Genomic DNA, 16,012 nt, shown 5'->3' with positions numbered 1-16,012 from the left:
CTTGACATGTAACCATATTCTTTTACATTCTATTTAGAGTATGTAGCTGATACTGAAAAATAAAGTATGTTAACATAGAGTGATCAGGAGTTGCTCCTGCTTTTAATTTAACTGTTACTTAAACATTGCTGGCTTGTCCACCTTCTTCTTGCAGTAAACTGCAGGAACCAGGGGCATGGTAGAAGTTCCAGCATTCTCTCAGATGCACACACATACATTGTAGATAGAGCAAAACCTGGTTTTGACATCTTTAATTTGAATTTTGGTTTGGAAGGCTGATCATTAAAGCTCAAGGTGAAGGTGGCCTTAGTCTTGTCCTTCACGACCAGCTACCTCTTCCCACTTGGCTGCACCCACAGCAATCCTTTTTGCTCTCCATCTGCTTCACGAGGTAGCAGCTTTGGGTGTTCTTTGCTTTTCCTGTCCCCATACCTGCACGCACACAGCACCTCTGTGTTTCTTCCCCAGTCACTTGGCCCTGCTCCCGTCTCCTGTGTGCTTCCTTTTTGAGGGTGAGTTCTGTCAGGAGCTCTTTGGTCAACCTCTGCTTGTTTTGCTGTTCGTCTTGGAGAAGGTGGTACTTGAAAAATCACCATGCTCACGTGAACCTATTTCCAGCACCCTGTGCCACAGTAGTCTTCCAGGTCGCTCTCTGAGCAAGGCCAAGGACTGCTCTTCTGATGTCCAGGGCTGTGATGCTGCCTTTTGCTGCTGTCCTCTCTTTAAATCTTAGACTCCGCTATCTTGTGCTTACAGAAGCCAAATTTGCCCTCTGGCCTTCGCATCCCATGACTATTTCTTGTCCGTAAGGATGAGATCCAGCAGGGCTCTGTCTGTTCCCAGGTGGAGCTCTGCATTCCAGCTGCTCTCTCACATGGGGAGCAGCTCTCCCTCATCACCTCCCAAGTGTGAGAAGAGCTGGACAGTGAGTGATGTATGGGAAGGGAAGGCACACTATCTCCTGACTCTTGATGCCTGTGCCAGTTCTGGGATCTGCATTATAACTACTTTGATACCAGAGAGTGTTTGCTGTGTCTATGGTAAGATAACTCTTCATTCCATCCTTAGCAATGTGTCACTCATCCAAATCCTAAAAGCTAGACCCAAGACACTAATTTGGTGGGGATTTTCTGTGTGGGGGTTCTGTCAGGTGTCTGGTTGGAGAAAGCAGTGCTGTGATCCTGGATCAAACAGCAACAGCTGATCCTCATTCCGTGGTGTGTGTCCTATGCCAGCTGCCTAGAGTGAGGTCCATGCTGAGTCATTCCCCACTAGGAAACTTGCTGTCATTTCAGGGATTCTGGGTTTTGAGCGGTCACAGTCAAGTGGTGGTGTGCTCAAGGTCAGATTCTTCTGAATAAATGCTTGTTTTGGGTGAATGAAAACCTGTATGCTAGAAAGCCCTGTCTCAATTTCCTTGTGAAATAGTTGTATTTTCCTTTTCCTGATAAGTTTTTTAAAAACTTGCGTAATTATCATAGAGGGGCTGTGCTTTTGGACCTGTTAGTTGAAATAAAAAGTGCAAGCCCTTTCTGCTAGCAAGGATTTCAAATTTTGCCCAAAAGTGAAGTGACTCAAGTATTTGTGTGAAACTGGGTTTATTTTCTGGTTGATAGATAGAAGTAGCTGCAGCTGACTGCAAAGGCTTTAACAGCATCATTCCTTTTGGCAAAGTAAATGTGCTGTGGTGGAGCAGGAGAAAAACAAGTTTGTTATCTAGTTTCTGCCCTCCTGATGACTTCTGCAGGATTGTCATCACTCACTGTCACCCTAAGAGTGGCCAGCCAATAAATTTTCTTGCAATGATTTAGTAAAATGAAGAAACTGGCAAACACTTCCATTAATCTAACCCTGTATTATCTCTGTTCCCTCACTTTTCCATGGTTTGGTTTTAGAGGCTCCCATAAACTTCTCTAACTGCCATTTTCAAATAATTCCCTTCAATCCCTAGTGAACAGGTGAAGTGCAGCGGAAGTTACAAGTTGCCTTATGTTGGGTTGTAATAAATTTAGTAGTGGCTCCAGCACATCCAGAATTAATCTTGGAGGTTTGATCATTGTGCTGTGAACTTCATCAGTCGGAACACTGCCTCAGTATCTTTCCTGGAACAGTTGATACAGATAAACAGAAAAGGAGTGCAGTTGCTCTAGCAACAAGGATGGTGAGATCATTAACTCTTGTCTTTCTGACAAGTTGTGAATTGTGCACTCTGCTGAATCTTGAAGTGGGCTGTGGCAGCACTGGCTTTTGTGTGTCTGTAATACTGGAAATAGTTCCCAAGATCCTGAGAAGAGTGGGGAAGGCAGTGAGAGCAGATCCTTGTGGTTGTGTGGGGAATGGGGAGAGGTGGAATCCCTGGGGCCAGCTCTGTGGGGTAAAGGAGCATTAAGATTGGCAGTTCATTAAAGAACATTGTCTCCCAAACACAAGAGCAATCCAGGAATGCAGAGAGATTGATTGGGAAGACTCTCGTCTTCACAGGGATCTTGTGGCTGCATCCTAGTCCTAGCGCAGTATAAGGGAGGGAGAAGCAGGTGTGGGCTACAAAGGAACAACCCATGAACAGGGGCCAGGGCTGTAGGGATGCTGTTTGGAAAACAGATCTGTGCTCAGGAAGGGTTCAGAGAGGAGAACAGCAGCAGTGGGAGTTCCAGACCCATGCGATCCCTCATGCCAGATGTGCTGCATCCCAGGATGCTGAGGAAGGTGACAGACACTTTTTTGAGGCTGTTTTCTCACCTTTGGAAGGTCACAGAGAGTATGGGAAGTCTACAGCAGTAGGAGGCAAAGTACTGCACCCATCTGTCTACAGGGTGATCTAGGAAAACCTGGGCTGCTCAGTTCCACTGCGCTCCTTGGAAAAATCACAGAGCAAGCCCCCTTGGAATGTGTTTTTAGGTGCATGAAGAAGTGGGGGACTGTAAAGAGTCAGCGTGGATTTGCCAGTGCTAAATTATGCCTGACCAGCCAGTTGGATTTCCGTGATTAGTTTGTGAATAAAGAAAGTGGAACATAACTAAACAGTAGTTTGTTATGTAAAGTATAATTTTTTCCTGGTCATACATTTTCTCCCTCCTTCCTGCCTTCTGAGGGAAGTAGTAATTTAAGTTCAGTATACATACATTAACTCTTTGGAATTAGTTAAGTATCACTACTTTAATTTATCTTTCCTCTAAATTCATTATGGCTGGTTTAATTTTGCATAAAGTTGTGGCTATACTACAGGTAACTCTTGGAGTTGCTCCTGCTTCAAAAGACATACAAGACAGGCAGGAAATTAATTCAGTCACAGGAAAGCCCTGGAATAAGGCATGAGTTTGAATATGTGTGTTTGTGTATTTCTGGCTGACAGAGCAGAACAAATTGGTTGAGGAAAAACACATAAAGCATTCTGATAAATGCACTACTTCCAAGGTATTTTTAAAAAGGTAAAAAAATGATAAGTGGCACTGAATTATCTCAGCTGTATCTCTATGTGCTATCCCTCAGTTTATTTCTCAGTGCAGAACTGAGCTTAGCATTGCAGAACTTGAAGCAGTTCTGGTTTAAGTGTTGTCGTGTTGGACTCTTACTTTTTCTCTGCTAGTTCTTAAGGAATCTGCTCACAGAGAATTAAATTCATGGGTTTCGGGGTCATTTTGTAAACTCCTCTATATTTTGTGGCTGGTTTCATTAGACAACTTAGTGCAGTTGCTTACTGCTAATGTGTATTTTCCTTCATGCCTAAAATGATCACTATGCAAGTGTTACTTGAAGACTTCAGCTGACAAACAGCAATTAAGCTTCACCTATCCTAAAAGTGAGGAGTGTGGGGCAGGTAGCAGAGTGTCACCATGGTTCAGTGGCCACAGCCAGCTTCTGGCTATATTCTGGCGTTATTCTGCTGATAATTTTCAAGTCCTTTTGCTGGGCTTTCCAGTTAAGATCTTTGAGAACCCACACCATTATCTCTCAGCAGAAGCCTCTTCAGGCACTGGGGTTTGGTGGAGGAAACAGGTTGTGCTGACTAATGTCTGTAACATTTATAAAAGAAATAGCTTTTGTTTCACAGTAGAAGTCCATTACAATGGTAATTAGATAATTCATGGTATACTTGCTTGTTACAATGAGACTGGAATATACATAGCAGCTCTGCTTCTGAGCTATGCACTTCATTTTTTTATCTGCCTTGAGCTTATCTGTGAAATGTTCTTTTTTAGCCATCCATTTTTGCAATGTTTTGTCATGCATCATGAGAAAAGGTTCTCAGAATTTCTTGCATTTCAGGTTATCCATTGCCAGAGGGATTTAAATTTGTGTGCTCTTTGTAAAAAACTCCTGTTGTTGCTCTTTGCAGTTGTTATTACTACAAATCAGTAATTGCATTTTAAGTATTATGTAAAACAAAGGCAGCCAGAAAGCAAGCCAGAATAACAGTTCTGGTAGGGTGGTTTTCATAGTTTTGAAATCTAGAAAATGCTGGTCATGTGTAGGAGGATGGCTGGTTCTTCTTTGAAGTTAAATTTTAGATTTTTATTACAGTAACTGTTTGGGGGTAAAGGGTATGTGGGAGGCATTGCTGTAAGTTTCTGAAACTCCCAAAGTTGAAGATGCAATAGGGATTTTTGAAAGGATAAGTATTTTACTGCAAACATATCTTTCAAAGAAAAACAAAAGAAGGAAAAAAAGGCAACCAACCCCAAAAAGCTGTTAATTAGCTTTAATACCCATTGATAGTCCTTGGGGATGGACAGTCCATTCTCTTCCAAAGATACCAGTGGTAGGAGTTCCCTCCACGTTTGCACACATCTTGCAGATAAAATGCAGTGCTTCTGATTAAATTGTTACCATTTTGAATAAAAAGCTATTTTTCCTTCTTCTTTCACCTCCCCCCCCCTTTTTTTTTTTAATGAAGGATGTACTTGCCATGCACATGCTCTCACATTGTCATTTTCTCAGAAGCAGCAGGAGCAATGGATTATTTCTGACTTGGCCATGCAAGAATCAGGAGGAAAGAGTAATGTAATGAAAATTAGGAACTGTGGGAGCTAGAACTCAGAAATTCAGGAGTCTGACAGTAAACAGGTTAGATTGTTTCTAGTTCTTATCAGCTGCTCATCTAAGTTCTTACCTTATCTGACATTATTATGCACTGTTGTCCCAAACGGGAGACTAACTGGTCATTGATGATGCTTTTCCATATCTTTATTTATATGTGCATATATAATATATACAAAGAACACATTTAATAAAATGTCTTTAAAAATCATCTTGCTTCAACCTCCATAAAAAAACGTTTGTGTTAGACAATGGTGAAAGCTTTGACATTTGTGTGATTCAGTAAACAAGACCACGCTTCCTTGATGAATTGCAGTTGGTGACCTTGAAACCTTCTGTGCATCTGGGGATACATCAGCAGCTCTGTTCCTCTGTTCTCCAAATAGACCTGACTGGTTTCTTTTTTCAGAAAGTTGGAAGTATGGAAGACTGGTTATTTTTGGATGACTCCATGTGCCTCTTTCTGCTATGAGATTGTGTGTTAGTGCTCACTCTACATCAAGCACTTCTTTCCAGGGAAGCAAGAATGTTCTCTCCCAGAACTTGAAGGCAGAGCCTTTGGCTTTCATTTTACAATGCAACTTCTTGCAGTAAGAAAGAGGGATTGTTTTCTTTTCTACAGTGATGTCTGTGCCTCAGCAGATCCCGAAGATGGCAGTGGCTTCTTCATTCATGCATTCTCCACATCCTCCTCTATGCTCTCATGCCTTGTTGGCATCTGCCTGGAGGGTTCATTTCTTTCTTCTTGCTCCCTAAAACATTGTTCAGGAGTAGAGATGTTAAGCAAAATGAGAGAGAAACATCACTGAAGAGATTTTGTTAGGATACTTTTGAACTGCTCCAAGCTAATCTAGAACTGTATCCAACTGAAGTCCAGAAATTCAGTCTTGCTGGTGATGCAAGAGGTGTGGAAGCTACTTCTGTTTTTTTGTTGGGTTTTTTTTTTGTTTTTTTTTTTTTTTTTAAATAGCATCTGTGCTAATTCATATCCAAGATTTGAATAATTTGGTTCTACCCAGGGATGCAACAGTGTCTGGGACACCTGGGCATGCCCCATGAGGAGAGATGGGAGTCAATGGGGTGGATACTAAAAGTACTAAAAGGAGACTGCAATACATGCTTCCCCAGATTTCTTTTCTCCCCAGCTTTCCCCTCCATCTGTTGATGCTGGAGGGAAAAGGAGAACCCTTCATCTGTTCCACTCACTGCTGAGTGGAGAGGTACTCACGTCATCTCGTAGTCAGTGTCCTTGCTGTCCCGGCAGCAGCAGCAATAGGAAATGATCCCAATCACCACAATGGCCGCAACAACTCCCCCAATGATGCCAGCATACAGAGCTATGTTCATGGATGCTGCATGGGAAGGGAGGAGTTAGCACAGGAATGATGGCAAAGGGGAGCAGCACAATCACTGCACTTCAAATCCCCCCACCAGCTCCAGACTGAGTGGAAGGCACATTCGTTGGACTACAGCAAGTGGAAATAATTCTGTACTGGGTAGTACAGGAGCAGTAAGCTACTGACAGGGAGGAGCCCCTGGATCTGAACAACTGCTCTTCTTTGTAGTTTCAGACATCACAAATTCAGTGCTGTCTGACTGGGTTATGGAGTTTTTGGTCATTTTTCACTAACCCAATGAGTTGGTGAGTGCTCTACCAGCCTGTAAACCAGTGGAAAGGGTCTCTCTTAAAGAGAGAACACATGATAACATTCCCCTCCTTCAGTGCTTTGAGCTAAGATATTTTCTCTGGTACTTCTCTTCCCCGAGGCAGCCCCATCTCTTACGTGGCACAACGCTGACTGTCATGTTGCAAAAATCCGTTCCCACATCATTTGTTGAAGTGCAGATGTAAAAGCCAGAGGTGTCTGCTGAGATGTTCTTCAGAGTTATTTGTTGCCCTGTTGTGAAACACAAATCAGGCCAAAAAAGAAAAGAATTAAAGCAGGGAAGGAAGTGGCAACAGCAGCCCTCCCGTTCCAGCCCAGGATGGTTGGAGTGATGAGAGGTTATTAAAGCTGATGGATTGTTCTGTCTTGCTCGGAAGCTGCCATGCTCATCCCTGGTTTTAGAGTGATTTGTGGGAGGATAAACCAAAGTGTGCTGTTTTGATTACAGGGAACATGTGGTATTTGAACATTCCTTTTAGAAAGAAAATTGTAGGTGGAGGGTGAGAAGTGTCTGTTCTTAGAGAAACCTTTTGGGTTTGTTTTTGTTGTTTTTTTTTTTTTGGGGGGGGGGGGGTGTTTAAGAAATGTCAGATGCCCAAATCAGGACTGGCCATCTTGATGAAATAACTTGTTAAACAAGAGAAAGCTCTTCAGTCCTGCAGCTCTTAGGATTTCAGATATGAATTATTTAGCAGTTGGGTGAAAAGTTTTCTAGTCTGGGAGAAGCCACACAGGCTGTGTAAATAAACAAAGAAGAAGAACTCTAGTGACATGACTGCAGTGATGCTGATGCTTTCTGTCCAACCTCACACAGCTCAGAACCACAGGCTGAAGCTTAGCTCTGTCAGTTTGTTTGTAACATCTCCAGCTGATATGGGTATGCGTAGTCCATGCTTTTTGCTTGTGAGAGAGGTCGAATCCCTGCTCTGAAAGCAAAAGACTCAATACTTTTTAATGACTTTCCTGTTTCCCTGGGTCCCACTTTTCCTATGTTGAGGGTTTGCTGGCACCTAGTGCCAGATAGTAGAAGAGCGTGCAAACTGAGAAATGACAGACAAAATGCTTGCTTGATTTTTAATTATAATTTTTTCTTTTACTCTCTCCATACTCCTTGTATTTACTTGTCTCCCTTGTCTTTTTTTTTTTTTTTTTTTTTTTTTTTTGGGTTGGGGGGAGCAGCGGTGACATTTGTAGCTGTCAGAGTCTTAATCAGAATGGAATTTTAAAATCCTCCTAACAAATCAAAAGTAACTGAGTGAGTGAAATGGGAAATTATGTGGGTCAGGTACTATCAGCTCTGGAGTGTCTCCTGAGGGGGTTCTGCACACGTTGCAGCAGTGGGACTTGCTTAGCACAGAAGCCTGTTGCCTGTAGTGACAGTAGGGCACCCAGCCAGCCTGGAGCACCGAGGGACAGTCGGCACATTGTTTGGCCGTGAGTGCTCCCATGAAAGCAGAAATGAGTTGGGAATGGGCCAGCAGAGATTCCTGTCCCGGGGAGGGACAGGGTGACAGTAGAAGCTGCTGCTGTGGCAAGTCCCGCTGTGCTCAGGGCTGTGTGTGATTCACTGGCACCACTTAGTGGCAGTGAAATGAATAAAGTTCCTGCCCCGGTGATACTTTGTCCTTTGCATATTTTGTGCAATAATCGGCTTGTGAGTATGGAATATCCTGTGGAGTCTCATCGTCTTTATTTTACTTCCCTTAAACCAGGAAGGGTAGATACAAACATTTAGTCTTCCCAAAGCTGGACAGGCCAGGAAAAAACAAAGTTGTTTAATGAAATAAATCTGAGTCCTCTGTCACTGCTTAAACCCTCATTTCTGTAAAAATAGTTCTGTCAAGGTCCTGTTGTGGGAAAATTCAGCTCCTTTTCCCTTCCAAATTCTGACTTAAAATGAAAGCAAATAAAATATCAGGGCCTGTGTATCAGTCCTAAAGAACCAGAAGCCTTTTTCATGCTCAGAGCAGGAATGGTGTAACTTTCTTATATCCCCTTCCTCTAGGTGAGTGGACATCTCTGGAAGAAAGCTTCCAGAGCCAGCTTTTGTTTCCTTCAGTTTAGAAATAGATCTCCTTGTTGTCAAGCAAGCTGGGATGTAAAGACAGTTAGAAAACTCAATGTTGTTCTTTGTGTTACACCTTACTCTCAGCAACTGAGAAATAATTATTTCTGGCTGCTTCCAGAGCCATTCAGCCTTCTCACCAGAGGAGTGCTGCAGTTAAAGTCTTTCTGACCATTCTGACTTCAGGTAGGAGTCCTTTTCCCCCTGCAAAGTTACTCATGAGCATGTCTTATATCAAAAGGACAACTTTTCAAAATCCTGTTCAGAGAACATCCTAGAATAAGCCTTAAGAGTGGTGTTGGATTTGCATTTTAAAATCTTTCCACCCCTCATCTGCAGAGACCTCAGTGCCTTGGTGTCTTTGGATTTCCCATACCTTCTGCATATGGTAGCACACGGGGCTCGTTTTGCACATTGAAGCTTTTCCAGGTGTATTTGGGCGCTGGGGAGCCCTCGTGAGAAACACAGGTCAGGTTGATTGTCTGTCCATACTGTGGTGTCCCCAGAACATTGCATTCGGGCTTGGATGGTGCAACTGAAGGAAGAAAAAAAGGAATTGTATTAATCAGAAGCAGTTTCTTGTTTCAGTGGTTTTTATTCTTGCAAGCAGAGGCAGGTCTTGCACCTGATACCTTCTTCTTAAAGGAACTTAAAGTGAATTTGGATCTCATTTGTTTCTAATTTGGCACTGGAAAGCCAAGAAGGAATTGCAAGATGCTTTTTGGGATATGTCTAATAGTATTAGGTACCCCATCCTTTGATAACTGGAGTATGACAGGCCACAGGGGGAATGAGGAATGCCCTGTAATGATTCCTGGATTATTAGGAAAGTGAACTGTACAACTCTAAAGGCTGTTTTCTACAGCTGGGTGTCTGAAGCAGAGTTGCATGCCCTAGGCATCCCAGCATCCTTCCACAGGAGTAGGAAAAGACTAAAGGTGGAATTGGGGAGGACACCTTTTTTTGCTGTTAGGAAATCTGTTGTTTAAAGCAATGTGGACGTTAGAGGAAGGGCCAGGTGTGCCTGACAGGGGCGTGGCATTGCCTGTGTCACCTTACCGAGGACTAGGAGGTCCAGGAGCGCAGTCTGTGCAGGGAAGTCATTCCGGAGGCGGACGCTGCAGGTGTAGGTGCCATTGTCCTCCATGGTCACGGCCGTGATGGTGATGCTGATGTCCCCACTGTCAACAGCGCCGCTGAAGTGGATGCGACGCTCGTAGCCCTCTCCGTACTGCACAAGCCCATCAAAGTACCGCGACACGATATCAACCTGGGGAACAGCAAGGGGACAGGGTCAGCCTCGGCCTCCCCTGTGTCAGTCTGCCACATAACTCCATGAATCAGCCCACTCTTAAAGAGCAGCTGGGAAAAGAGGACCTTAAACTGCACCAGTTTGAGAAAAAGCCAAGAAAAACATAGAAATTCAAAAGGATTTGTTTCCATCTGGAATCCCCTTCTTACACCTTATCTGAAATCAAAGACAACTGATTTCTTTTGCTGGGGCTTATTCACCATTTCTCAACATGAGGTGAGAACAGCATGAGACTTCTCTGAGACCCGTGTCAGTCAAATTGCCCTATGGTTACACAAACGCTCCCAGCAAGGATCTCCAGACAATAAATCCTTGGCAGTTCCTGCAAGGAGATCTCCAAAAGCTGCTTCCCCTCCCACTAATTCCCAAGAAGTCAAGGAGAACTTTTAAAAGTTTCTTAACCTTCAAATACTTCAAATGGATGTAGGAGACCTCAAGAATCTCTTCGTGTACTGGTATCATTAACTTAAAACTTTTTATACAGTATCAAAGATATGTATATTAGACACACATATTTTTATATGTGCATATATTTTTAGAAATCTGAGTGTTTCACATGTTTTAATAGATGTAAACCCCATAGTACATATAAGTGTTTCAGTAAACACTTGAAAGACCAAGGGAGAGGAGGAAGAGGAGTGGGGGCTTGCCTAGTTTGTGCAATAGATTTGGAATAAATTGCATCTAGACTCAGCATTTCCATTTGCACAGTTTTGGGATTAAAAGAAAAGCCTGGAAGAAATCTTTCTGTTCCAACATCCATTCCCACCCACAGCTTTCACCTCCTGCCCCTTCTCGGATGCCCTCTCATCTGTTTCTTTATGTAGCTCAGTTTACCCTGCTACTGATTTTCCTCCAGACAAGCAGGTCTCCTCTGTCAACAGCCTTGTCGGTGTTAAAATTACAGCGCAGGGTAGCATTGCTTCCTCTTGCCACTTTGATTTGCCTCGCAGGTACTTCCACAGTGAGGGCGTGAGCAGACACCAGGACTAGGAAGAGAATAAATGCTGCACTCAGGAAAAATGACAACATCTGGATTCCATGGTAGTCTCTTTGGCTTCCTCACTTGCCACAATAACCCCTCATTCCCTGTCATTCCCCACTGAGCACGAGGTGGTATGTGCTGGGACTGATTGGCTCTGGGAAGCTGCTTCAGGAGGGCTTAGAGCTAAACTCTGCTCTCTGTTCCTTGCTTCCCTCTTCTTCACCTACTCATGTATTGCCATGGAGTCTAGAAAGACGCTTTATTTTTTTTCCTGAGCCCTCCTTCAGCGTGACTGACACCCTTTGACAGTTCAGAATGTGCAGAGGGAGACAGATAAACAGATACTACAAGTGCATCAGCAGTCTTAAGGATTCAGGCTAAACTAACAAACTGATATTGTCAAATTTCAAGGATCAGGAAAACTGTCAAATAACTTGCCTCGATCCAAATGCATAGAAAAGTGACATTTTGTGCTAAGGAATCAAAACCTGTTCATGTTTTTCATCCCTGAAAACAGAAAAACCTAGAGAAGCAAAGAGTGTTTGAGAGAAACAAGGGAAGAATAGCTCTTAGGGGGGTTTTTTTCAAATTAGGAAGGTAGCAATCACCTTTCTCCAAGAACTCTAGCTCCTGCCTCTGGAGCACAGGGACAGCTGAGATTTGAATAAAACAGAAATCCCTGTGTACCCTGGGGAAGCACGCAGGGCACAGGGCAGGTGTTTCTTGTACACTGAATTCCCTCTGACTTGCTCTTAATTCATCATGTCTGAGCATTGCCTGGTGGGCAGGTCTTTGTTATTCTCAGAATTGAGCTGGACATTTATATCTGCCCTGCCATAGGTGACCTTCATGCCTGCAGAAATCAGTGGTTAAAAACACCTGCTTCCTCCTAACAGTTTGTGTGTGTTCTGTGTTTGGGTTTGTTGGTTTGAGGCTTTGGTTTTGTTTCTTCTTCTATTTTAACAGCACCATCATCTGTGGAAATCATTAGGGAAAGCTGTAAGTGGCAAGGAAGTGCTGCTCAGAGGTGCTCCCATGGCAGAGAGGAACATGGTGCAGTAAGGAGGAAAGAGGAGGAGGGCTTCCCCCATGAGGGGCATGTTGCATGTGGTGGTGAAGGTTTGCTTCTGAAAGCTGAGTCACTTTTTCCTGGAGAGGATTCATTTGAAAAGTTGGCACCTAGCAAACTTTGGGTCCTTATTCTGCCATATCTTTCTCCAGGTTAGATCTATAAGGAATGTCATGTATAAGGGAGAGAGCAATGGATTTCTGGATTCCACCTTGAGTTGCAAACTGGCTGGGAGTACCCACTTTCCTAGACAGGAAAAGGGCACAGCCTATGCACTAGGTCAGTAAGGAAACGCCAGTGGCAAGCTGAGCACTGCCAGATCCTTGACTAACAGTGAACAAGTGTCCCTTAGAAAGTAGCAGTATTGGGACACAAAAGTTTGTGTTGTCACTGCACTGAGAACCTGGGGAGACAATTCAGGTAATTACATAGGGTGACATGGAACAGTTTGCACAGGGATTTTTAGCCTGAATTCCCATCTTTCTGCATGCCCTGCCCCATGACCGAGTTCTTCTGTGGGTTCCCACAGTTCATGAGTGAGGTGCATTTTCACCTCTTCCTCTGTGACATGGCAGGGGTGGCTTCTGTTGTCTTGGGGATTATTTAATTTACAGCTGCTGACAGTTACGAGAAGGCAACCAGGGCAAAGTATTTCTAACGTACTTTTATTGCGGCCACTCCCAGATCTTTTCCTGCTCTGGAGAACCCAGGGGAAGGCCCATGTTTGCACAGCCCCAAGGCTCTTTCTGACTAGAGTTTTCATATGCCCTCTGCATGAGAGACATCAGTGAAAGCTTTCTCCTTGCTTGTTGTGACTCGATAGAGATGCTTTCTGCATTTAAGCGGAAAGCACCACCGTCTGTACTAGGAGATGGAACAAAACCCATTTCCTGATCTTTTTGTCACTCAGAAACTGGTTCCACTGGGCTGGGGTTCACTGACAGGTCGTAAACACACCCCTCTGTGTGGCAGAGAAGAAATCGCCCAACCTCAAAGATTTCTTTTCCTTCTTCCATTGGATGAGTCAAATCCTACAATAAATGATATCTTTCTTTTCTTCCAGACATGTTTAGTGCAGAGTTGGGGAGCAGCTGAACCCTGCCTCACATTTGTGAGGCACAGCCTGTAACACACTCATTCATCTGTTGCTGTCCCACTGCTTCTGGTACTCTTCATTTGTCACCCACATCTCTTCCTGCACCCCACAAAGAGCTTCCCTCTCTCAGGGAAACAACACAGTTTCATTCTGAGATGTCATTGACTCAGGCTGATTTCCTCCTTCCTACTTCTCACCACATTTCACTTAATAGTCATCATGTTTAAAATTTGTGGTTAAATCTTCAGAGGCCGGGGGGTTTTTTCTCATAATCTATTAAAAAATATGGCTGAAGGGAGGGGAAGCAAATTCTGAAAGAACTCCAAAAAAGGAGAGAGGACAAATAGCCTACATGCTATAGAGAGACAATGTCACCTAGATTTAAGCCCTAGAATTACTTTTTTGTGTATTATCACTTTGTATGTTTATAACATTTGAAGAAATTGAGAAAGGTTTTATCTTCCTCTGCTTAACTTAGAGATTTGTACTTGTACAAAGGAAGAAGAATATCAAAGTGACATTTCTACCTTCACATTCCTTACTGAGTAATTGTTAACAGACTGAAGGGTAATTAATACAATTACAGGAGGGTTTTGTTTGCTGAAATAAACTGAGATTCTGATCAAGCAACAATACAAGAACTTCATTTTACATACTTACTTCTCTCTGAGAAGTTCCCCATACTTAATTTGCACAGCAAGAAAGGTGAGAATAATGAAAAAGGAGAGTAAATACCAATGGCATTGCACAAGTTGCATAATGATCATCAAACCATGACCCAAGTCACATTTGTTGCATGTGGAACCCATCCACTTTTTCTGATTAAACTTTCCGAATTTCCTTTTTGTGGGCCTTGTTGTTGAAGTGACATTTTTCAGGATTTTTAGTTAAAAACCACCAAGCAATTCCCATGGGCGCAGCTTGGTCTAAGGCTGGAATAAGGTGCAGGAACATGATATAAGAAGATGAGACAGGATAAATAGCAGCGGAGAAAGAGGCTGAGACTTCTAGAGGAGGAAGTTCCTTTTTCAGAGATAAATATTGTATTAATGGAAACAAAATAAACTGTTTATGAAAAGTACTTTCCAACTTCATGAAGAACAGCATTTTTTTCCCATTCCTAACAGTTTTGGGAGATGCCTGTGTATCTGGACATTCAGCAGAGAGATTGGTACACAACTCAACTTGTCTGGCCATAAACACAAAGGAACCTTCACTAAACAAAAAAGAGACATACAAGGTGCATTGAAGTCCTTGTACTTTGTAGTGCTGTTTCCTTCCACCCAACCCTTGAGGACATAACCAAATTAGTACTCACTTGCACTGAAAATGAACAGCCCAAGTCCTTTCATTTCCATCCCCCTCATCTCTCCTTTGTTTCACCTCAAGGTGCTCTTCCTTGTAATCTCCAGGAGGCTGGGTAGGTAATTGGCTTTCCCTGAAGGGTTGGTTTGCAGTAGCATCATAGGTTCACTTCCTCAGTCTCTTTTAAAGCACTTCTGCTCCAGCCTGCCCCTCCCCTCCCAGATGAAGTGACATCACCACTTGCTGCTCTCTGTAAACTTATGAACTCCTCCTCCAGTTGTGGACTTTCTCCCACAATTAAATGGCCTTTCCCCGTTTCTCCTAACACGCAGGTTCATAAAGCAAGGGAAGGGTGCAGTGGGACTGGGAGTGGAGTGTGCAGTGCAGCTGAAGTCATGCATCCGATGGCAGGCAATTAGGGGAGGATAAACCTCATTTTTCTCAAATATTTTTAAGGAACAGAGTTAAAAAGTGTTTATTTAGTATTAAAGTATTACAGTGTTTCACAATGCAGGCAGCAGCCCACATTCAGGTTTTAAGAGGCCTAACTCCATTTACTTTAAATACTCATACGAATATAAGTATTTCCTTTCTTCTTCCCAGTAACTTCAAAACCCACTTGACTGATTGCAGTTAAATTTGATGGACAGACAGCAATCTTAAAGATGGAAAGTTCTTTCAGTCTCATAAAAATCAGTAATCCAAATCAGTTGGCATAAGAGAGAAATCTAAATGGTACCTCCTTAGAGATTAATACTTGTCTTCCATTCCAAGAATCTGTGGCTTCACAACATGATGGGTCTCACCTTTTGTGCAGCCAGGCAGATATGGAAATATGGTAGAGTGAGTAGTCACAGAGACTACTTCATCTCATGTTGGTGTGGAAGTGATTCACTGGTGGGGAGATTTTTACTCTGCCTCTATCAGCCACTCTGGTGCAACACAAGTAAATAATTTGGCACTGAGATGGATTATATTAATTGTTTTGGAGATCTGGCTAAGACTGGTTTCCTAGGTGTTGTGGAGAGCGTATGCTTCAGCACCTGATACTTACATAAATCTTATATTAATATGCTTGGTTTAGATGCTCTATATTTATAGCTTTTGTTAGTTATTTAAGCCTAGATTGGAAAAGGTATTTAGGCACTTTTATCCTGTCACTTTTCCCTGACAGTTCTCATTGAGGGTCTCAGGAACAGACTGCTTTAATGTGGGCAATTTTAAGCGATTTTATATGTTTCTGGGTTGATTTTCTTTCCCTATTTAGCATGTGCTGCCAAAGCTCACAAGCATTGGCACCACAGCTAAAAGAGCTGCCATAGGTACCAACAGCACTGCCAAAGCTTTGCATATCAGCTTCTTTGTCCCTCACCTGTGGAAAATGCAAACCCTTGAAGTATTATTATTGCTGATGGCTGCAGCTCTGGGGAATCTTTTTGCTGATACATAGGATTTTTAGGGGATATCATTATGTTT

General features: G+C 43.0%; 1 protein-coding gene across 1 annotated transcript; it reads right to left on the bottom strand.

Annotated features, from left to right (window-relative positions):
* Positions 1-5,012: 5,012 nt before the first annotated feature.
* Positions 5,013-14,682, bottom strand: GPA33 (glycoprotein A33). The gene is made up of 7 exons (XM_066340835.1): positions 14,550-14,682; positions 10,919-11,070; positions 9,829-10,039; positions 9,146-9,304; positions 6,822-6,935; positions 6,266-6,389; positions 5,013-5,789 (listed from the first exon to the last, which is right to left on the bottom strand). Exons 1-7 carry the CDS (start codon positions 14,596-14,598, stop codon positions 5,708-5,710), a joined length of 891 nt encoding a protein of 296 aa, XP_066196932.1. The 5' UTR covers positions 14,599-14,682; the 3' UTR covers positions 5,013-5,707.
* Positions 14,683-16,012: the final 1,330 nt, after the last annotated feature.

The sequence above is a fragment of the Sylvia atricapilla genome, chromosome 2 (assembly GCF_009819655.1).
Source record: "Sylvia atricapilla isolate bSylAtr1 chromosome 2, bSylAtr1.pri, whole genome shotgun sequence".
In the NCBI taxonomy this organism is placed as follows: Eukaryota; Metazoa; Chordata; class Aves; order Passeriformes; family Sylviidae; genus Sylvia; species Sylvia atricapilla.
The sequence above is the reverse complement of the archived record's forward strand: the minus strand, read 5'-3'. Positions and strand labels throughout refer to the sequence as shown.